Source organism: Callithrix jacchus, chromosome 11 (genome assembly GCF_049354715.1).
Source record: "Callithrix jacchus isolate 240 chromosome 11, calJac240_pri, whole genome shotgun sequence".
NCBI classification, from domain to species: Eukaryota; Metazoa; Chordata; class Mammalia; order Primates; family Cebidae; genus Callithrix; species Callithrix jacchus.
This window is the reverse complement of record NC_133512.1, coordinates 71,519,687-71,543,614: the sequence shown is the minus strand read 5'-3', so window position 1 is coordinate 71,543,614 and position 23,928 is coordinate 71,519,687. Positions and strand designations below refer to the sequence as shown.

The following is a 23,928-nucleotide window of genomic DNA, read 5'->3' as shown; positions in this document are numbered from 1 at the left end:
TTAAGATTGGGAGGTCAAGGTTGCTGTGAGCCGTGATTGTACCACTGCATTCTAACCCAGGCGACAGAGTAAGACCCTAACTCAAAAATAAAAAACCAACATCAATTTTTGTTTTCTTTTGTGACCTAATACTTTACATAGTTGCATTCTATTAAACTCCTGGACATTATGGTGGGTATTTCTGCAATTAGCTTAGACAATAGGAAAAAAATTCATTTGGACAAGATGGGGGTCCTGGAAGAAGCTGAATAAGCATTTTCCTGTGATATCTAGACTGTTCCTAATTTAATAATAGCATCACATGGAGTTTTTTTTTTTTAGTCATGATTATAAAAGATTTTAGGGTGCAATTATTTAATCCATTATTTGATTTATATCTATATTCCAGGATCCTTAACTGTGTTAAGGCATTATCCCATTATTCTCTTGCCAAGAAAAAAGCTATTACCAGAAACAAAAGAATTTCATTTTTTTAAACCACGTCTCATTTGCTACATCATTTATATCCTGCTATGATCTTTATGGCACTCTTGAAAGAAATGTGTGAAACTCACTCAATGAAGTAGACTTCACCCTTCTCTGTATAGGCCATTTCCCAGTTATCAGGCAATGGGTCTGGTTCCTCACTGTCCTCAGGTTTAGTTGGCTTTGAGTCATCCATCTGCTCCTTCAGCTCCTCAGGCTGACTGTACATTGGGGCAGGATAAGGCTGGGAGGGCATCTCCCCTGAGGCACCTGCACTCTTATCTTCATGTTCACTGGATTCTATGAGAGAACAAGAGCACGTGGTTAGTCACTCCAGCCATGGTAACTCTGGACTGATGATGGAGAATGCTGTACCAGGGAATAAACTTGATGAATAAACTTTTATGAAGGCTAACAGGAAACATTCTGAGACAGCGTAATTGCAAGCAGCTCTGGAAATGATTACTAGGCCTATTAGAGTTCTTCTTTCAGTCCTCATCATCATCTATCTTTTAGCTAATTATTGATGTTTACAAAATTGGAGGTTTGAAGGATGTAATGTAAGAACCATTTCACAACATAGGTCTGGTGAGCGAATAATGGCCCCCAGAATACGTTCATATCCTAATGTTTGGAATATATGAATATTATCTTGCATGACAAAAGATGATCTGCAGATGTGATTAAGGACCTTGAGATGGGGGGATTATCTTTGATTATCCAGTTGGCTTCATCTGGATGATTATGATCAAATGTAATCACAAGTATCCTTAAAAGCAAAAAAAAAAAAAAAAAAAAGAGGCAGAAAAGAAGGGTAAGAGGGAGAACTGACTACTAAATCATGGCCAAAGATATGCAATGTTGCTGACTTATGAGATGGAAAAAGACCATAAGCCAAGGAATACCGGTGGCCTCTAGAATCTTGAAAGGCAAGGAAACAGATTACTTCCTAGAGAATTCAGAAAGGAATACAGCTCTGCCAACAAGGAACACAAGTCTTCCATAGTTTCAGTTACCCATGGTCGACCATGGTACAAAAATAGATGATTACAGTAAGATATTTTGAGAGAGAGAAAGACCACATTCATGTAACTTTCAAAACAGTATACTGTTAATGTTGTTCTATTTTGTTATTTTTTTTGTTGTTAATTTCTTACTGCATCTGATTTGTAAATTAAGTTTTATCATTTTTTAAATATAGTATATGTAGGATTTGGTACCATCAGAGGTTTCAGGCATCCACTAGGGCTGAAGCACATCCCTTGTGGCTAAGGGGGGGGCTACTGTATAATGGAGCAAAAACTACCTTAAATGGTAACAGGCTTGGAGGACAGACTCAGATCCCTAACATATAAATAGTATGAGTTCCAGAATGAGAAGAAGGAACACACAAGAATAAATAATAAGTCAATAAATAATAGAAGAAAATTTATCTAAGACAAAGAAACATCAGTCTGCAGACTGAAATAGCTCACTGAATCTGAGGACAGATTAATGAAACATACAGACACCTGAACTCATCTAGTTGAAATTTCCAAACTACAATGTTAAAAGGCAACTTTAGCAGCTTCATACAAAGCAGATGTGATTACTTACAAAGAAAAGAGGAAAAGAAGAGCATCAGACCTTTTATCTGTAATACTCTAAGTTCAAAGAGACAGTAACATCTGTAGTAACTTAAGAGGAAAAAAGATATAGTAACCCAAGCTTAACTCTACCAAGATATTCATCTATCTGAGCAAAGACTGTCACTTTGAAACATCCAAAAGTTCTGAATATATAGTTTCCATGTACCTTATCTGAGGGTAATATTTGAAAAATTACTCTAACCATATCATGACAATTGAATCAGAGCAGAGATCTCAAAATAGGGAGAGAAAACAAAAGGTAGGAAGATGATATGGTCTGGCAGTGTTCCCATCCAAAATCTCATCTTGAATTGTAATCCCCATGTGTCAAGGGCAGAGCCAAGCAGAGGTAACTGGATCATAGGGAAGGTTTCTCCCATGCTGTTCTCCTGGTAGTGAGTAAGTCTCAAGAGATCTGATGGTTTTATATGCATTTAGCATTCCCCCTGCTTGCACTCACTCCATCCTGCCATCCTGTGAAGAAGGTGCCTGCTTCTCCTTTGCCTTCTGCTATGACTATAAGTTTCCTGAGGCTTCCCCAGCCACGTGGAACTATGAGTCAATTAAAACTCTTTCCTTGTAAGTTATCCAGTCTCAGATATTTCTTCATAGCAGTATGAGAATGAAATAAATTCTGCGAATATAGTTAAAAGTAAATGGAAGATGATTACATTTCGGAAAATTTGTAATATGTGTTAAAGACAGATTCTGGAAAAAAGAAAAATAAATGAAGACCTAATAAGAGCATGGGTTTCAAACTTTATCTTAGGAAAGCTCAGGTTCTAGAAAGTGGAGAAAGGTAGGAAAATAGAGACATTGTAAAGCTCTCATCAGTAGGCACTTCAGGGAGTGAGTATATGAGATAATTTTGAAGACCACCTTTTCATGGGATGAGATTATTGGGCAAATAATTCAGTCAAGGCTTAGGCTTAATTGTATATGGCAATATTTTTGAAATGTCTCCTACTGTGTATGTTTACTGAGATATTCAGGGATTTTTTTCACCCACATTTAGTTTTTCTGCTGTCAAGGGCAAACTGTGAGTCTTATTTGTTGGGGAAGAGTAGAGCAGGTACAACTGAGAGAAAGAAATATCCTTAAGATAAATACAAAGAAGTTGTTCCTTAACCCAGAAACTAGAAGGAGAGCACTGCTGACATTCAGAAGGGCTGAAATGTAGTGAGAGGCAATGTGAGGATAAGGCAGCCATCTTGGAAATATAAAATTCTGCAGTTGTCCAGAACATAAGGCCTATTAAAATTAAAATTAAACAATTACAAATACACATAGGCTCAGACTGAGTTACCCTACTTTGAGAACATATCCTCTAGAAATAAAGGCAGTATCATATAAGGATGCCTATATAATCCTATTTTTACAGTATTGGTTGTAGTAGCAAAACCCTGGACATGATATAAATGCCTACCAATGAGAATATAATTAAAGACTGTTTATCATTACCATGGAAAACTATGTAGTTTAAAGTCAATGAATAGTTGATTAATTTTGAAAGATGCTTATAATTGTTATTTAAAGAGTAATCTAATCTGCAGAGAAATGTATATTAATCCTATTTTTCTAAATAAGCCAACATTAAGGTCTCTAAGTGATATATAGTTATATATCTACATAAGCATGAAAACAGACTGCAAGGATGTACAATAGACTGTCAACTTCGATTACCTCAGAACAGTAAATTTGGATGGAGGTGGGAGAAGTTTATCTTACATATCTTTGCCTTCATTGGACATCTATTATTTTTATAACCTCAAAAGTTAACAGATTATTTAAACGAGTAAATTAGAATATCATCTTTGTGTCACTATTAATTGCATGGGCCAATTTTTCCCCTCTCTGCATCACTCTAGGAGAGCAGTATTAAAGTATCTATTAGAAATCAGAAAACACAAGAACACTTTATAAGTGTTCACTGTGTTGACCTTAAAAAAGGAAATTATGAATATAACATGGCCTTTAAGGATATAGTCTCTTAGCTCATTCCTTATCCAGATCTGACCTTTGTAAATTTTGTAGGATAAAAGCAGTTAAAATAGGTACCACTGCTATCTTCAGATAATCTTTTCTGTGGCATATTACAACATGTAATTACATACACTGTGGTATGTACACAGAACATACAAAATGTCAGGCTGCACTGAAAAGTTCAAATGCAAGGTCATGCTCTGAACATATTCATTTATTCAATATTCAGTTAATCAATATTTATTATGCACTCGACTGGTGCCAGGCACTGAGGAACAGAAGAGTGAACAAGAGAGACATTGATCATCGCTCCCACGGAACTCCAAATATGTCAAGATGTGCGGTCTTTATACAATAATTTTAAATGTGATGAGTGCTGCCAAAGGGAATCTTATGTCTATGGGATTTTCTGTATATACATTCATCTAATCTCATAAAAAGAGTTGGGGAAAACCTCTTTTTCAATGTGCTATAAGATCTGAGGCTTCTTTCAGAAGGTAAGGAGAAATAAATAAACAAGGGCTGGATGAGGTGAGGTCTTATCAGGCATGCCCATGATATGGAAGTGTGTTCTGAGAGCAAAGATCCTGCTAGGATCTACTGAAGCAGATGACAAAATTAGATTTTCATTTCCCACAAAGATCACCTTAGCTATTCTAGGGATTTGAGGGTGGCAAAAGTAGATGTTTATAGAGTAGTGAAAAGTTATTTTCGTACTCTCAAGAAGTAATGATGGTGGCATGGAGATGAAAAGAAGTGGATGAAAAAATATTTACAGGGTAGTTTTTATAACCTGACACGGTGAGTGGCAAGGCTATTCACTGAGATTGGAAGCAGGGAAGGGGGTGTAGGATTCTGTGGGGGCAGGGGCATGCTATGCATAGTTTTGGGCACACCGAGTTAGAGGTTCATGGAGATGTCAAGTCAACGAGTTCTCAGCTGGAAAAAATAAACCTGAAAGACAACAGCATATGGCTAGATGGTACTACAATTTTAGCCATGAGTAGATGGAATTGCCAAGAGACAGTGTGAGAAGTGGAAACAAGAATCTAGAACAGCTGTCTGAGGAGCTTCAACGTTTAAGTCACTGAAAGAATGGACTGGTAAAAGGAGATGAGGAAAGAGCAGCCATGGAAGCAATGGGAAAATTAAAAATATTTCATGTTGCAAAAGCCAAGCAAAGGGTGATGAAGACAAGACACTTAACTGTGGCTAAAGCTTCTGCACAGTCCAGTCAGACATAAAATTGATAGAATCTAATGATGTGCAGATCACTGGTGACACTGGCTGCCAGTTATGGCAGTATTTATGGTGGTGTGGTTGGTGAAGCCAGATTGGAACAGTTTTTAAAGACCAAATGAAAAGAAAACATAGAATATCCTGAGAGAAGTCATTCAAGAAGCTTGGGTATGAACAAATGAACTTTCCTTCTACTGTGTAATACCATTAAATTCTCAAGAGAAATGTAAGACATCTCTTGTAACAAGGATCTAGTCTTTGGAGAAGTCTATCACCATATTTGTTGATATATCAGAGATTACTGGCAAAGCTCTCCCAGTTTATCTAACTCATCTGTTTATTCCTGCATTTCTTTATTCTTAATTAATTGATCAAGCATTACAGTAGCAAACACAAATTAAATATCTATAATGTTTAAGATACTTGACAAGACCTTAACGGGGGAGAGCACAGACCTTTTTATCAGGTTACTGTGAACTGACATAAAAGAACTGAGTAAAATTTTCTAGGAAGACAGTGTAGCAATTAGAAACAAAAGTATGTAAAGCAGTTGTCTGAGGAATTCCAATATTTAACAGTCAGTGAGAAGAGGAACTGGTCTTATATTTCCTCCACTAGTAGAAACATTTATTTAGAGCCCGCTAACCATCAGGCACTAAGCCACGCAGTATACAATCAAGGAGAATGTGGTCCAAATGACATGTAATAGTTTGCTAGGGCTGCCATTATTTAAACACCACAGACTGGGTGGCTTCAATAATAAACATTTATTGTCTTATATTCTGGAGGCTAAAGTCCTATATCAAGGTGTTGGCAGGGCCAGGTCCCATCGGAGGTACTATGGAAGGATTTATTTCCAGCTACTCTCCTAGGTTCTGGTAGCTTTTTGGCCTATGGAAGCCTAATTGCAGTCTTCACATGGTATTTCCCTGTGTAAACATCTGTGTTCCAATTTCTTCTTTTTATAAGGACACCAGTCATGGATGAAGGGTCTTCCCTATTCCAGGATGACCACATCCTAACTAATTATGTCTACAACAATCCTATTTCCAAATAAAGTCACATCTGAGATACTGGGGGTTTGGATTTCAACATATGAATTTGGGGGTGGGGGACACAATTAAACTCATAAAATGGCATACTAGATTAGTTCATTTTATAATTTACTGAACCAATCTTAAACATCTCAAGGGCTGCAGATTACTGTTTCACGCTATATCCTATTTATTTCTCTGATTAATATGAAAATTGAAATTAACTCTGTTGAATTTTAGATAATATATCTTCTTCTGCATGTGGCTTAAATTTTTTTAAAATGACATATATTGGACATTGCGTAAGTAGTTAAGAAATCATCCAATAAGAACAGAAAAGGACTTCATGATAATTGAAGGGAAATAACCAGATCTTACACGCCAATCAAGTTACCTGTGTCAGCTACTCCTGCTAGCATTCCTAGCTCCAAGCAGTCTGATAATAAATATGTACATATAAACACGCCCTGGCACACATCACATAGAGGTCAGATCTGTCTGTTTATCTATTTAAATTCTGACTACAGAGAAGGAGCCAAATAACGCATGCATGTTTTACCTTTTTTATAGTGGTGTGAAACTATATTTGATTAGGAGCTGGCCAAGTAAAATTGTTCTTTTTGACTTCCTAGATGCATTTCTCAGTATAATTTTATTGTTAAATTGATAGTCTTTTTTGAATATGTTAAATATATTTTTCCTTATTTACTGCTAAAATGAACATTTCTGTGTCTCTTAGATGTCATTCAAAGCAGAATAAATTTTTTTTGCACTGACAATAAAAACAGAGAATATTTCAGTAAAGAAGAAACACCTCGTGTTAGAGAATGCTAAGGATGAAAACATTTTCTATGGGACTAGGACTGTTAAATAGAATTCTGAGGAATTCTATAGAAAAGTTGAGGCACAAAACAGACATTTATAACATATAGCCTTAAAAAAATAAGTTATAAAAACCTATTTGATTAAAACATACACTTTAACTGTTGTGAAGAATTAAGAAATATAATTCCTTTCATCTTGGCTGCCCTAAAAGTTTTGTTGAATTCAGTAAATACAATTTTCTTCTTTCGATAGGAAATTCAGAAGGGCTCAAAGATCTGTACATAGCACAGGGACTGAAAGCATTTAATGGGGAGAGAGTGAATGCATGAATTTGTGCATTCAATTCGGTCCTTATACATTCTATGGTTCTGGTCCAGTCTAAGGTTTTGTTATTACAAAAATATGCATAGTAGCCATTCCGTTTGTTTCCATGTCTGTTGCCTTGCCAGTATCTAACACGTTGCCTCTCAGGTACAAGATCAAGGAGGAACTAGAATGTCATGGTTTTGAATGTCTCCACTCAGTTTGATGAAAGAATAACCAGAAGCCAAGATAAAGACATTTCAAGAAGAAAAACACTTATATCTCATCCATATTTTCATTTGGTATGGTCTATGTATCCAGTTAACATGCAGCTTCCTGTAACCGGCATCTTTTAAAATGAGGGAAAATAATTGAAGGATTTGTTTCTAAGGTAGATAGAAACTTTTATTTCTTTGAACTGTCATAAGATTTGAATTTCCAAAATTCACCTTACCCTGTGATTTATATTTATAATGGCTATGTGACAAATTTTAATAAATCCACTAATTTTTTTCTCCTTGTCTTTATATTATTTCTTTGGAAGTAAGCATGGCTGGAAAACATTTAAGCTGAGAGAAAAAAAGGATCGAGGAACATATTTGTAGTTCATAAAAAAAATAATTTAATATCTAAACATTTTTTACTTTTCCTTTAGAAATCTCCAGATAACAACAAAGAGTTTCCACAAGAAGCAGTAGAACATAGTGGTTAAGGCTGGTGTCAGGCCACATAGGGTTGAATCTATCCTTTAAAGTTGGGATGTTGAACAAGTTATTTAATCACTCTGTGGATGCTTCAGTTTTATTAACTGTGCAATGGGGATAATGAAGTTACCTACCTACAAGGATTAAATGAGACTTACCTATAAAGTGCTCAGAATGATAAACTGTTAGAATATAGCAGGTGTTCAGTAAATGTTATATATTGTTACCACTGAATTCCATTATTTATAATACTGAATAGAGTAGTTAAATTGGTCAAGCAATTCAAATGATTTCTGCCTACAGAAAGAAAAGGTACAGTCAATTTTCTATCATTCTTAGCAGACTAGAATGCAAATGTCAGAAAAGGATACAGATAAAGGCAGTATTTCTTCTTTAAAGGGTGTTTGCATCAATTGAGCTTTTCTTCCTCAATAGAGACACGTAATGGGATTAAGTAATTTAGAGGAGGAGAAGCAATCCTCAGAAACTAAGCTTTCTTTTCCGAGTTCTCTATTATATTCTCTAGAATTCTGCATTTGCTTTCGTTGAGCACCAGGGGCTGCTACTGAGCTACACACATGGCATCCCTTTGGCACCTTTGAGAGCACTGATTTAAAGCAGAATCAGAAACACAGCTCCCCAATGTTATATTGGCCTAGTGTGTGGTCTCCTCATGTACTCCTGGGGCAATTTTAGCTTTCTAGTCTGCTTATAATGGACTGCTCCTCACTCTGGTTTCTACTCATTTGTGGTAGTGGCCACTGTGGTGGATGTGGTGGGGCTTAAAGATTGCTCCATGCTTTTGCGCAAACCCACCAATCCCATTAAAAAGTATATTTGTTGTATTGATCCAAGGTTTTATTGGATTGTGGCAGGAGGACTGTTTGCTTCACTGCTGGAAGCTGGAGTTCTCAGAATTTGAACCACAGGCTCTTGTAAATGAATTAACACTTCAGGGTTGAAATTTGGACAAAAGAAATATATCACTGTGTTGAATTTATACATGGAAAATTATGATTATATTATTTCTAATATATAATTATTTGTAAACTTATATAATTGATTTTTCATCATGGCTGTACTATAGGTTATATGCTGTCATGAAAAATGTAGGACACATTTCAGTGTCTTCAGAAAGGAAGCAGTCATGCATTCTACACAGCCAGATGATCAAAAGCAGTCAAGAATGTCAATTATTGCTCAAAGAATGCTCATCAATTTTCTTACTTTTCCTAAACCTTCTAAAATGAGAAGAATTCTAATATGGGTGATAAAATATTTGCACAATGCATAGTGTCTTTTTTGCTCATCATCTAAAAAATATATTTTTTTGACATAGTGAAACATGCACACCGTACAAAATCCAGAAGTACGAAGGAGGAGAGAAGCGTGCAAAGCAGCTTCCCTCCTGCTGCTACTCCCAGGGCTCCAGCAATCAAGTTAGCAGTAATAATTATCTTTTTGATCCTTCAGAGATTTTTCTATGCAAATTGATTATTGACTTTTAGTCAGTACTTTTTGACTCTTCAGTGCTCTGAAGTGGTTCTAAGTCCTAAAAAAAAGAAGTGCATTATAATTCATATCATGTAAGATATGATGATAAAGGCATCCTTAAACAGTGTGGCAAATATATCTATATCTGTATTATATTTTTCAGATGTAAACAGACACTCCCCTTTATTATTTGGGCCAGAAAAAAACATAAGTCTAGAAGGAGAAATTAGAATTAAGGAAAGTTAGTGTAATGGTTAACTATGCTTCTGATTTTTGAGATGATACATCAATCTAGGAAGCAGAAATCCCCAGTCCTGTGAAGAAATAATTTATATATGTAATTTTTAAAAATTTATTTAATTTTTTTTTTTGAGGCACAGTCTCACTCCATTGCCCAGGCTGAAGCATAGTGGCACGATCTCAACTCACTGCAATCTCCGCCTCCCGGGTTCAAGCGAATCTCCTGCCTCAACCTTCTGAGTAGCTGGGACCACAGGGGCACACCACCATACCTGGCTGATTTTTCTATTTTTAGTAGAGGTGGGGTTTCACCATGTTGGCCAAGTTGGTCTCAAACTCCTGACCTTGTGATCCGCCTGTGTTGGCCACTCAATATATATGTAATATTTATAGAGGAATTACATCTCTTCTTTTCAGCAGTTAGCCAGGGATATGTGACTTACTGAGAATACATATTTCATTACCCAAAATTATTTTTCTTCTATATCTAAAACCCACAATTAGTTATAAATTGTTTGAAGCACTAAAAGAACAATATGGAAAATTATGAAACTAGAAAATTCAACGTCTGTTGAGTAGAGGATGACAAGGAAAAATATTTCCTAAGAGATAAAAACTAAATTGAAAAGAATCACAGAAAGATTAGTAGAGAAAATTATTTTAGATTAACAGGAGAGAAGAACTGATTTAATTAGTATATTTTCTTCCTTCTGCAATATGTAATTCTTAACACTTTAATAAAAGTAGAGAATAATGGCAATAAAATTAGTCCTCATAGCTCTGAATTGTATATGCTATGTAATTTTCATAATTTAATGCATTTTAAAGACTTTTATCATAAAGAAACAAGTCTCCCAAATCCTTAACAAACTTTGGGGTGAAAGAAACTGATAACAAATGTTGACATATTTAAAAAACCACAGCAAAGTGTGAAATAAAGAACATGCATATACAGTATTTCTTAGAGCCTGCCTTCAATTTTTTTTTTAATCAGGAGCATAGTATTATATAAAACATGAGGCACATTCTGAAGTGCCAGGAAATTCAAAGGAGATGAAAGAGAAAATTAGGAAGACTTTAAATTTGATATTGATAATTCAAGAGCTATTCTTTGGGGCCAAATTGGAGTCAATGTACTTTTTGATGAGAGCAAAAAGTCAAATAGGAGGGAAAAAAAGTCAGAATACTGTTCCCAGTGATGGAGTCAGGTACAAGGAATGGGAACTCAGAGAGACCTTACACACTCTTCCGAGAGAAAGGCCCGATCTCGGTCAGAAATAGCTAGAGCAATCATTGACAATACAGTAGCTGGGATTTCACACCAATAATCACAATCATTTTTCTAAGGAGAACTATGAGATAAGAAACACAGGGACACAGGTGAAAATCAGGCCTACAGAGAAAATATGATTGTGATTAGAAAAAAGCTTAGAGTCTAAGGATGCCCAGAGAACCTGAAGAAACTGAAACATTTTCACAATTCCATGCACTTTCTGTAATTGCTGGAGAAACCTGAGGTGTTCCGCTAGTTGTTCTTGTTCTGCCTTCCTCACTTGTGCATCTATCTCCCTCACACACAAATTACGTAAACTTGCAGAGAAGCAGAGAAACACTCTCCCCAGAGGTTGAGGGCATGCAGTGCTGAATCTGTTTAAGAGAAGACGGCTGGATGTGATGGCTCCTGTCTGTAATCCCAGCACTTTGGGAGGCTGAGGTCAGGAGTTCAAGACCAGCCTGAGCAACATGGTGAAACCCCATCTCTACTGAAAATGCAAAAGTAGTTGGGCGTGGTGGCACATGTCTGTAATCCCTGCTATTTGGGAGGCTGAGGCAGGAGAACTGCTTAAACCCAGGAGGCAGGGGTTGCAATGAGCCAAGATCATGCCATTGCACTCCAGCCTGGGCAACAAGAGTGAAACTGCATCTCAATAATAATAATAATAATAATAGGCTGAATAATAATAAAGTCAGTTTAATCAAAACATGACTGGGCTTTGATTTAAAATGACACTTCTAAAACTAGTCATGATATATTTACAGTCACTATTATATCAGTTTAATAATGGTAATATAATTAACATTATAATCATAATATTATAGCATTAATAGTAATGTAAGTACAATCACCACAAACTCTAAAGTGATTGTATCATTACTTTGTAATTACACCTAGATAGTCAGAACATTTTACTATTAGGGCAGTTATAACTTTCAACTAATTCTTTCAAGAAAAGATGGAATCCCCCTCCTTTATACATGGAATATCTGAAATTAGAAGGCTAGTTTACAGTAGCCCCAGAAATTTTCCCATCCAATGAAGAGATAAAATCCAGTCCTCTGGGAACGAGATCATAAAATTAAGTTCTCCTCACCCTGTTAAAAAAAGATAATGATCTGGGTAGATAAACAAATCGCAGTTCTCTGTGAACCCACACAAAAATAAGCAGGGCATAGGCATTGGGGTGGTTTCAGAGTGGGGCATTATTCTCAGGAAAACAGCGAGATTCACTAGGGACGACATAATTCTTCTGACAGTGACAGGATCTCATTCACAGAACCAGGACTGATGGTGCATGCACAGTCAGCGTGCCAAGCAGCACAGAACCTGGATGCTGGTCCCTAATGGTGAACTGAGATCATTGCCGAGGACACTTGGTGATCACATAAGGGACACACTGTTTGCTCTCTGGGAGATGCAGTTCATTTGCACTAATTGCAGGCTTGGGGGCCTGGAGAAGGCAGCTCTGTGTACACATACTGTATTCTCTTTGTTGGCGAAGGTAGCTCTCACGGGCACTATTCCTCCTGGCATTGTGTGTGTGTGTGTATTAACAGAGAGATTTAACTGCCTTTAAAATATATGTGCATTTTTAATTCTTTGCACTAGGCTTACTAATAGCTCATGAGGGGAAGCTACAAGAGAATAGTGAATTACTTTCCAGAGAAGTTGAATGGATAACTCATTAAATAAAAGAAATCCAAGAAAGCTTAATCTAATTACTCTGGTTTACAGGATTTTGCTTTCCTGAAGGAGAGTTCAATCTTTTAAAACATTCTATCGACTTATCTATTAACCATCTATCCATCTTTGATATTGCCAAAGTAAGGGAGGCTGGCTAATTCTCATCTCTAAGAATATATATTTTAAAATGCACCTCTGTATACTTTTTTTTTTAAGTTATACTACCTTTTGAAGGAATATAAGATCAGGGATATCATATTTTTCAAACTTAAGAAACACTGCATATTGAATACACTGAATACTGTAAAATGAGCATGAAAGGAATGCAATCATGTTGATACAGTAAAACTGACATCATCTAGAGATTAGACAAGATTGACTAAAATATAAAGATTTATCGCCAGGCATGGTGGCTATCGCTTTGTAATCCCAGCACTTTGGGAGGCCAACGTGGGTGGATCACGAGGTCAGGCGTCTGAGACCAACACAGTCAAACCCCGTCTCTACTAAAAATACAACAATTAGCTGGGCATGGTGGCAGGTACCTGTAATCTCAGCTAATTGGGAGGCTAAGGCAGGAGAATCACTTGAACCCAGGAGGCGGAGGATGCAGTGAGCCGAGATCATGCCACTCTACTCCAGCCTGGGCAGCAGAGCTACACTCTGTCTCAAAAATAAAATAAAATAAAAAATAAAAAAATAAAGATTTACTAAGTACTTGAAATATTTAAAGATATAGGCTAATAGCTGAACAGGTAAACAGAAAACTCAAAGAAATTCTTGTTCTAATAATGTTTACAATATAAATGGGGATGCCAGACATGTACATCATGAAAAGTTACCAACAAGTACCAGGCTAACCAATACCTTCCAAATACATGAAAAGTGCAAGCTGTATTACTGTCATTCAGAGATGGTCAGTTTTTACTTTGTATTGTGAAAGTCAGCAAATGATTCCCAGGAAACAGAAAACAATTTTACTGGATTTTTAATAAAGAAAGAGAATTCAAATGTGGGAATGGCCTGATCATACAGGTAAAAATGTTTTGAGTGTCACATGTGGATGAGAGAAGGGACTTTATGCAGGGGATTAATGGGAGCCAATGCTAACAGAGATGTTCTAGTCAAATAAATGTAAGAGGACCTCAGTGGCTGTCTGAGGAACTTGAACCAATGGAAACAAGCTCAATCAACTTTGGGGGATAGTTGCATGACCTGTTCTTGTTGTTTTTTGTTTATTGATACAGGATCTTACTCTGTTACCCATGCTGGAGTGCAGAGGCACAATCACAGCTCCTTGCAGCCTCGACCTTCCTGGACTCAATTGATTCTCCCAAGTAGCTGGGACTACAGGTGCATGCCACCATGAGTGTCTAATTTTTATATTTTTTGTAGAGACAGGGTTCTGCCATGTTGCTCAGGCTGGTATCGAACTCCTGACCTCAAGTTATCCATCTGCCTCTATCCCACGAAGTCCTGAGATTACAAGTGTGAGTCATCGTGCCCCGCTGTGACCTGGTTTTGGCTCAGGAATTTTTACCTGTTGTGGAATGAAAGGTAATTTGATCAGGAAGGATCCTGGAGGCATACAGATCAGTTAGGGAACTACAGTCTACAAACGAGTTAATAAGGCGGTACTCTAGGATGGTGCAGTTATATTTTGAAGGAAAGGATGGAAGCCAAAGGCCCTTTTGTGCCTAATAAAAAATACCAAGAATGGGGAAAAGAAATGTTAAAGATAATTATGAGATATCTGGGTGAAAAGTAGAATTAGAGAAATCAGGTAAAGGGCTTTGTGAATTGGTCTGCTTGTTTGTTCTGTGGGAGAAGAGTTTAAGTAAAATGTGTTGCACTTAAGTCACAGAAACAATGCTTAGAGAAGCTGTCCAGTGGTAGTTAGAAATATACCTTAAACACAGGAGAGCAGTGAAGGGTGCAGATAAATCTATAGAATTTGAAGCCATGGGGCTGATGTCAACTCTAACAAGATAAACAGAAAGATGAAAATGTGTAAATATAGGTGAAGTTAATGTCAGGGAAGGTTTCCTGACATTAGAGGATATGAATTTTAAACATCAGTTCAAAAACAATCTGTAAGATGACATAAGGATACATCATACTTACGTTAAATCTAACATCACTGCCTTGAGCCTAGTAAGGGACAAATACAATGGAATACAGTATAGACTAAATCCTCTAAGCTGCAGGATTGTGATTTACTTTAGCTAGGTCAGAAGTCACGTTGTCCTTGGCATGGTTAACAGTTCTGGGAAGTGTGTTGGAGAGAGGGTGAGTTCAGGTGTTACTAGATCCAAATCTCAACCCTGCCAGTAAATAAACTTTAGTTAAGCACTTTAAGCAAAATTTCAGTCTCTCATTCATAAAATAAGTACAGAATTATTATGGGATAAGAGATAGCGTATGTATGTATTATATGCCTGGTCCATTGTTTGTATCCATTAAAGTAGAGTGGCCATTATTATTATTATTTCTTTTCTTTTTGAGATGGAGTCTCGCACTGTTGCCCGGGCTGGAGGGCGATAGCATGACCTTGGCTCACTGCAATCTCTGCCTCCCAGATTCATGTAATTCTCCTGCCTCAGCCTCCTGAGTAGCTGGGATTACAGATGTGTGCCACCATTCCCAGTTAATTTTTGTATTTTTAGTAGAGATGGGCTTTCACTATGTTGACCAGAGGGTCTTGAACGCCTGACCTCGTGATCCACCTGCCTTGGCCTCCCAAAGTACTGGAATTACAGGTGTGAGCCACCATGCCTGGACTTTTTATTTTTTCTAATTTTTTGTTACTGACAAGGATAAAACTACATTTCTAAGGATAGAATTGTACCGATTTCCATTGCCAAGGCAATGTATGGAAGATAGAGAAACATTTTGGATCTGACACTGAAAAATTATTATATGGTTTTCCTAGGTGCCATGGGCTAACTCTGTGTGTCTGGTGTAATTTTGAGCAGAAGGAAAGAATGCTCAGTAAAATAACTATTTACATGCCATGTGAATTTTGATAACATTGATAATGTTAGCAGAACTTCTTGGAGAACTTATATATTTAAAGGTGGTTATTGATAAGGTCTGAGAGAAAAAGAAAACTGCAGTTTTAAGTATAATCTATAGCTCAAAGGAGAAAAGATGAAAAAGTAAGTATCAGATATAAACTGAGGAATTATCTACAACCTTTATTTACATAGAGCAAAGAGTTTATTTTTGTTAAGTATATATGAAGCCAAATATTGGTAGATTTGATGCTTATATGTGCACAGATTTTTAAAAACTATGAACTTTTTATACCCACAGAAGGATGTAAGTTCACTGTACATGATTTCAAGAAATAAAAGCAATAAGGAGTTTTTGGTAAGTAGAAATTGATAATGTGACTTTTACAGAGGCACAGGTAAAACAGTGGTCATATGTTTATATATCGCTAAGAAGTATTTTTACGCTTGTATTTGGTTATATAACACTCAGGATAGCATGGCAGCCAGGCATATGGGTCATGGACCAAGACTTCCTATATGTGAACTCCAGTTGCCAGACCAAGTATCTCAGTTTCCTAATCTGTAAAGTAGTATCCAGTTAATGGGACAGTTAAGATAGTTAAATGAACTGATACCTATAATGAGGTTAGGCCACTCCTAACACATGGTAATCATTCAAAATAAGTGAATCATTTTATTACTTATTACCGTTATTATCAATATTCCTTTGTAATGGAATGTTGCCTAAATATGCTTTTATTTTCCAAATCTGCTTCATTGATCATAATATTTATGCTCTGAATTGAAGGACATTAATTATTACTATAGTTACTTGATATAGGGCAGTGTTTACTAAAATTTAAGTGACGTGTTTCTCTCTTTTTTTTTTGTTTGAGATAACATCTCACTCTGCTGCCCAGGCTGAAGTGCAGTGGTACCATTATGGCTCATTGCAACCTTGACCTCCCAGGCTCAGGTGATCCTCCCACCTCAGCCTCCCAAAGTAGCTGGGACTCCAGGTGTATGCCACTACAACCAGCTTGTGTGTGTGTGTGTGTGTGTGTGTGTGTGTGTGTGTGTTTTGCAGAGAGAGGGTTTCTGCCACATTGCCCAGGCTGGTCTTGAACTCCTAGGAAAGTGATACACTTGCCTCGACCTCCCAAAGTGCTGGGATTACAGGTGTGAGCCTCCATACCTAGCCAGGAACATGTTTCTTAAACCTCTTTGAAATCTCCTGTACCAGGTAAATGCGAAGAATATGAAGAACCTGAAGGCAGGGCAAAAACACTGTGCTAGAAAAAAACAGTATTAGGAGGTTCAAAAGGTGAAGAGTTGGAAAATGCATATCAGAGGAGGTCAAGGAAATTCCGAAAGTCTCCACTTGATAAACATAAAAAAAGACATTTCAAAGACTGGGGTTGTCAAAAGACTTCTAATAACAGATGATGGACCAGTTTTTGGTTTGAGATTGTTCCTCTCATCTTTGAACAGTGGGTGAAGGGCTGCCTGATTTGTATATCTCGTCTCCCCACAACACGAAAGAAAAGGACAGTTTAAGGGCCACTTGTCCAGCAGGCTTATTTACAGAGCCACTGCTGGTAGCATCTGTTGACTGTCTGGAAAACCTAGTGTTGGCTGAACAGTTTGTTCTCTACTATCTTCATGTTGAGGGATCCAGAGGCAGTCATAAGGTTGATCAATAAGGGTTCAGTTTTAACCAGTTTCTCGGGGGAACATGAAGACCTCCTAACCATAAAAGCACATCATCCTTAGGCTAAAGGTATGAATAGAAGGAAATGGTGCTTTCTAGATTCAGTAAGTCCCCCAATTAAGTAAATTTCTAGCTTAAAAGTCTGTGAATCAAGAATTCTTCATTTTATTTGCCCTACACAGGTTAGAAATGAAACAGGGTCAGTGACCCTGGTTTAGCAGGAATACACATTTTACATCTTAAACCATGAGATGTTAACCAGTAAGAAATTTTCCAACTGTTATCTGACCCCAACCTCTGCTTCTTTTGTGGTTACTGCTTCAATCCAGCTGAGTTGTTCTGCTTCTCATATCAAAGATCAGCTAAGAAAACTATGTACTATCTATTTAATTCAAACGTAATTATATAATTAAAAGCAAGTATTTTGACAGAGATACTTCAGAATTAAAAAACAGGAAGGTATGAAATTGCTTGAAAATTGTCACATCATTTCATAGTTGACAATTACTTACATTACACTTACATTACTTATAGTGATTTTTAGCATTTGTATCTAGAAATAAATGATGCTAGAGTCAGAGAATAGAACTCACATATATTAGTGGAGGAGGCTGTCCTCCTCTGAGTAATCAAGATGAAAGTACCTTAGGTTTTATACCTTGATTAGCATAGATTAGATTTTTGATCGCCTTATGTTCAGTGAAGAACACTTTTATAGGCATTTTGAACAAAGAAGATAAAAGGTAAGCTTATGAAGTTTTTCCTTGATAAAAACAACAGCATAAAAATTCAAATACTATGTTAGTAGAGAAACGACAGTAAAACATAAAAATAGAGACATCAAAGTGGTAATAAAAATATCTTAAGAATAATATGTATGAAAGATACATATTTTAAAAAGCTTTAATAAGGATCTTAGATTTTTTTCAATGCCCAGTGATATGCTACTATTAAAAAATAAATAGTAAAATGTTGAAAACTTACTCCAAGAGGCTACCAAAATGCCATAGTATTTGTTGTTGTTTTGGTAATATTTTATTATGAATAATTTTATTTTAAAAATCTGTTTCTTATGCTCTATGAATAAGAAAAATGCAAATCCATATATCGCACAAACACATTTTATATTTGTGTCTAATTCTTTATGTATATGGTATAATGATCATAAATCAAAGGCATAGCTATTATTTTCCTTGTTCAAGGGTAGTGGCTTCACACTGTTAACATATAAAGATATATTCTTCATGTTTCCAGACTGGGTGGTAAGGAAGAAGAAACAAATACATGGGCATTCTGCAGTTGTCGCCATTGTGAGGATTGTATTCATTCAAGTTGTTACCTAAATCACATGACATAACCTCTACTTACAGAACTGCAAGTATAGCAAGATTACTAAGAACAGATTTTCTCTAATGTTATCAAAGACCTCAAAACTCTACACAACCATATATATAACTTGCAATATCTTCTAGAGGATTAAATCATTCACTATATTGCTACAGATATATAAGTGAAATAAAAAATTAAAGTTGAAAGAATATGGCAACTTTCAACTTATTCTTTCAACTTCTTTAATTCCACATCCTTTCCATTCGATATCATAATCTTCTCTCTCTGAAGATAATTGCAATATATATTTAGATGTGAACACACAGAAGAGTAAGATATGTGTATATACACATGTATATTATATCTGTGTGTATTTGTATGTATATGTGTGCATGTGTGTGTGTGTGTGTATATATATATATATATACACACACACATATATATGTATATCTTAGATCTAAAACAGCAAATTTATAAACCCATAAAAAATTTAAATGACTAACCTGGTGTTACTACTTCTCCATTTCCATTGACTACAGGCCTCTCTTCCTCTTCCTCCTCAGGAGGCTCTATACTGGCTTTCTCCATGTTGCTCACTGATTTATTCCTCTTCCGTTTTCCTTCAGCACTTGGAGTGGCTCCTGGAAGTATCTGGTCTGTTACATTTAACAATAATGGTGCTGGTTCTGCTGGTGGCTTTGGGGTACCGTAGTAATTGTCTGTAAACAATACCAAAACATTCTTGGAGTTAAATGTTTTTTCTACTGTGTACATTATTTGTGAAGAATGGAAATTATATGAACACAGTTTTATCCTATATGTACATAGACACATACACATAGATATGATTTTCTATCTACAGCTATGGGTCTATCTATATATATATTTATTTGTTCCTTCTGTTGCACTGGCTTTAATGCTTAGAGATATAGCTCTATCTACATTCTCATCTTTGTAAAAAACCAAAATATAGTCTTATGTGTTATTTCCAAGTGGTACATAATTTTTAAATTACTTTTTAATAACAAGACTTGATTATAACCTTTAAAAATCATTATGTTAAGAGTACAGGTAATTTTTTGTAGCAGGGGAATCTCATACTGTTCAGGAAAAGCAAAGCACATTGTGCTATTCTGTAGCTTTCAAAGGATTATGGCTACTGTCCTTGATGTGCAGAGTATCCTGCCTAGAGCTGTATCCCCATGCCAGTCTAGTGGTTCCCATGGTATCTGACAGTCAGCCTGCTGCTCTATTCACTCTTCAGATTACCACAGCTCTTTTGCCCACAGCTCCAATATCTGAGCTATAAGATCATCTGTTTCCCCCATCCATCTGCAGTACTTTTTTGAAAAGAGACTCATTCTTAACTATTCCCATATTAAAACCTAGCATGTAATAAATGTTTACTAAGTGATCATCTTTATTATTTCATTTTATTGAGACAGAGTCTCGCTGTTGCCCAGGCTAGAGGGCAATGGTGCAATCTCGGCTCACTGATACTTCCGCCTCCTAGGTTTGACCAATTCTCATGCGTCAGCCTCCCAAGTAGCTGGGACTACAGGTGTGTGCCACCATGCCTGGCTAATTTTTGTATTTTTAGTTGAGATGGGGTTTTTCCATGTTGGCCAGGCTGGTCTTAAACTCCTGATCTCAAGTGATCCACCCACCTCAGCCCCCAAACTGCTAGAATTACAGGCATGAGCCACTGCACCTGGCTGTGAACATCTTTATATGTTCAAGGAAAAACACTTCATTTAAAATATCCTAAATTTTTGAATGGTAAAGAACATAGGTATTTCTTTTTTAATCAATCTTATAGCACCAACTTTTAACCTATATCAATATTTTCAGTTAAGTTATACCCTTATTTGCTCACTCTTTCATTAAAATCTGTATTGGTAGTATGCACCCAGGCACTCCAGTATATGTTTGAGAGAAAAAGATGAATATAATATAATCCTTGTCTTCCAAGATGCCCCACAGTCCAGTAAGGGAGACCAAATTTGATGTCAAACAGAAAAGCACTATAACAGGAAATAGGAGTAAGCACTGCAATGGAGGGGATATACAGGAGGAAGGAAGCACACCTCACCATCTGCAAGGTCACTCAACGGATATGGAAAAAAGCATGCTGTTAAAGAAACGACCATTAACCATAAGACTTAGAATTGAGGCTTGGCTTTTCTATATAACCACAAGCAAGTTGCTTAACTTCTGTAAGGCTCAATTTCTTCATCTACAAGTGGGGAAGATCAATACTTGTTCTAATCACCTGTGTTCTGGACTGCAAAAAAACACAACCGAGGGCTGGGCGCGGTGGCTCAAACCTGTAATCCCAGCACTTTGGGAGGCCGAGGCAGGTGGATCATGAGCTCAAGAGATCGAGACCATCCTGGTCACCATGGTGAAACCCTGTCTCTACTAAAAATACAAAAAATTAGCTGGGCATGGTAGTGCGTGCCTGTAATCCCAGCTACTGAGGAGGCTGAGGCAGGAGAATTGCCTGAACCCAGGAGGCAGAGGTTGCGGTGAACCGAGATTGCGCCATTGCACTCCAGCCTGGGTAACAAGAGAGAAACTCCGTCTCAAAACAAACAAACAAACAAACAAACAAACAAACAAACAAACAAAACAAAACAAACAAACAAACAAAAAACCACAACCTACTCGAATTAAATGTGATAGGGATGCGCTAAATAAATATATGAGACGGTTAGTCGAGGGATGTATTAGTCTGCTGTCAAACTGCTATAAAAAACTGCCCGAGACCAGGTAATTTACAAAGGAAAGAGGTTTAACTGACTCACATTTTCACATGGCTGACAAGACCTCAGGAAACTTACAAGCATGAGAAGAGGGGAAGCAGACATCTTTACAAGGCAGCAGGAGGGAGAATGAACACAGGAGGAACTACCATATACTTATAAAACTATCAGAACTCGTGAGAACTCACTCACGAGAACAGAACAGGATGGGGGCAACTGCCTCCATAATTTAATTACTTTCACCTGGTTTCTCCCTGGACACATGGGGATTGTGGAGACTACAATTCAAGATGAGATTTTGGGTAAGGACACTGCCAAACTATATCAAGTGGAAAGGCTGAAAAACCATGAGAAAAAATGGCAGAAACAAAGGAGTCCACTCCAGACACATTGCCTTTGATAGCCCTGGAATTCCAGATGGTTCTACTGCCAAAGCATGTAATCCACAGGGCAAACTGTCTCCATGAGAATGGGTTCAAAACTGTCCTTAGCTGCTCTGATTCTCCCATTCCTGGGGAAATCTCAGGCAGGATCATCTCATTAGCGGAGCCTCAGTCACATGAAAGCACTTGAGCTGACAAGGACGTGAAGAGATGTGTACTCTCCTTTGACTTTAATAGAGGGAGAGGGAGGTGGAGCCCTACCGTCCACCCATTTTATATCAGGGGTCTCCCTAGGTAGAAGGGGCCTCCCCCAGTAGAAAGGGCCTTGGAATGCTGGCAGGTAGAAATGACAAATCTCCACTCCATTTGCCTTCTCACTGGGTTCTTGTGAAGATGAAGTAAGGATGTGTAAAAAAGAGCTTTATAAAAAAACTAAAAATTGCAGTGGTTTGAGTGACAGTATAAACCTCATGCTGGCATAAAGTGAGCAAATATTCTGAAGGCTAGCCATGCCAATAATGCCACTACTCATTACTATAGGTATTCACAGTTGTAAGAGAGAAATACAAGAAAAAAATTTAAGCTGCAAAATGGTTCTTATCCATATACTGTAACTATGTAACTTTTTTCTTTTACAGAAGTATGCAAAGTGGATAATACACACTTTGCTAAATGTTACTTTCTAATTTGATTTAGAGCATTTAAAATAAATCAGACCTCTATATGTACTAGACAAATTCTAAGCAAACAAAAATAAATAGTTGCTCCCTGGAATCAATGAACTTTAATATTTCAGCATTCCCAAAGACTAGCATGGCTTTCAGTATGTTGCTATGCTTTCTATGGAATCTCAACACATATGTTTTATCTAATAAACATAATGTAAACATAATCTATGAGTTAATAAATAATATATGATTTTAAAGTAGCCTTATAATGTCTTTAATACATAGTACTAAGAAAAATGAACCACACTTCAGTGTATTTTTTCCCCATTTGTCCTGTCAATTTTAAATTTCCTGTAATAAAAAACTTTTACTAATTATAAATAAATGCATAGCACAGGCTAAAAACAAATACTAAATAACAGATCCTGCTAAATTTATATTACTAATTACATCTACTGGTATGTAATGTGACTATAAATAATATGGTAATATTTTATTTCTAGAAATGTATTTATGAAATTAATACATTAAATTTTATATGTAAAACTATGAATCATTAGTTAAGACATTAAGATTATCTTTATTGGCAATAATAGCAATATAAAGAAAGTACATAAATAAGGCATACTGTTACTATACTTGACAATAGAGTTTATGGAGAATACGCTGCCCTAAGCCAACATTTTTATGTCATTGTATAAGAACAAGGAAACTAGAAATACTTAGACCAATGGTTGAAGAATTAGCCTACCAGTCAGGTAGCTAATTCACTGAAAAGACTCCCTGATGTAAGTGCATACAACTAAATGTATCAAGGATAAAATGTGCCTTTTAGGTACATACCAGTATGTTGTCAGAAAAAAAAAAATCAAGACTTAATACAATTTGGAAGAACTGTCCCCTTAAGGATGAAGTACCTATATGCATAGTGTTTGGATGCAGAAAATCTAAAATTAAAACAGACAAACAAAACCTCCGCAAACCCACAACAATATGGCGTAATGCTTGACAGCATAAATCCTAATGTGATAAACCTGACTTTGAATCCTGTGTCCTCTAATTTCACTATCTCTTTATATCCTTAAATCAATTCAGCTAAAATGGCAATGTGGGGCTGTAAGAGGACCACAGTCACAAAAGCTACTGTAACTATTACTATGATTATTACCACTACCACTGCTACAATGTACTAACCCGCA

At 36.6% G+C, this 23,928-nt stretch overlaps 1 protein-coding gene across 45 annotated transcripts in view; it reads right to left on the bottom strand.

Annotated features, from left to right (window-relative positions):
• Positions 1 to 23,928, bottom strand: part of MAGI2 (membrane associated guanylate kinase, WW and PDZ domain containing 2) — a 1,508,583-nt gene that overhangs the window by 499,248 nt on the left and 985,407 nt on the right. For all 45 annotated transcript variants that reach the window (XR_004728308.3, XM_035254988.3, XM_035254993.3 and 42 more), the window contains 2 exons: positions 19,417 to 19,632; positions 555 to 765 (listed from right to left, as the gene is read on the bottom strand). Coding sequence is in view for 44 of the 45 variants with exons in the window: in XM_035254988.3 (XP_035110879.1) it covers positions 555 to 765; positions 19,417 to 19,632 (427 nt within the window). In the remaining variant the exon portion in view is untranslated. The remainder of the gene's footprint in view (positions 1 to 554; positions 766 to 19,416; positions 19,633 to 23,928) is intronic.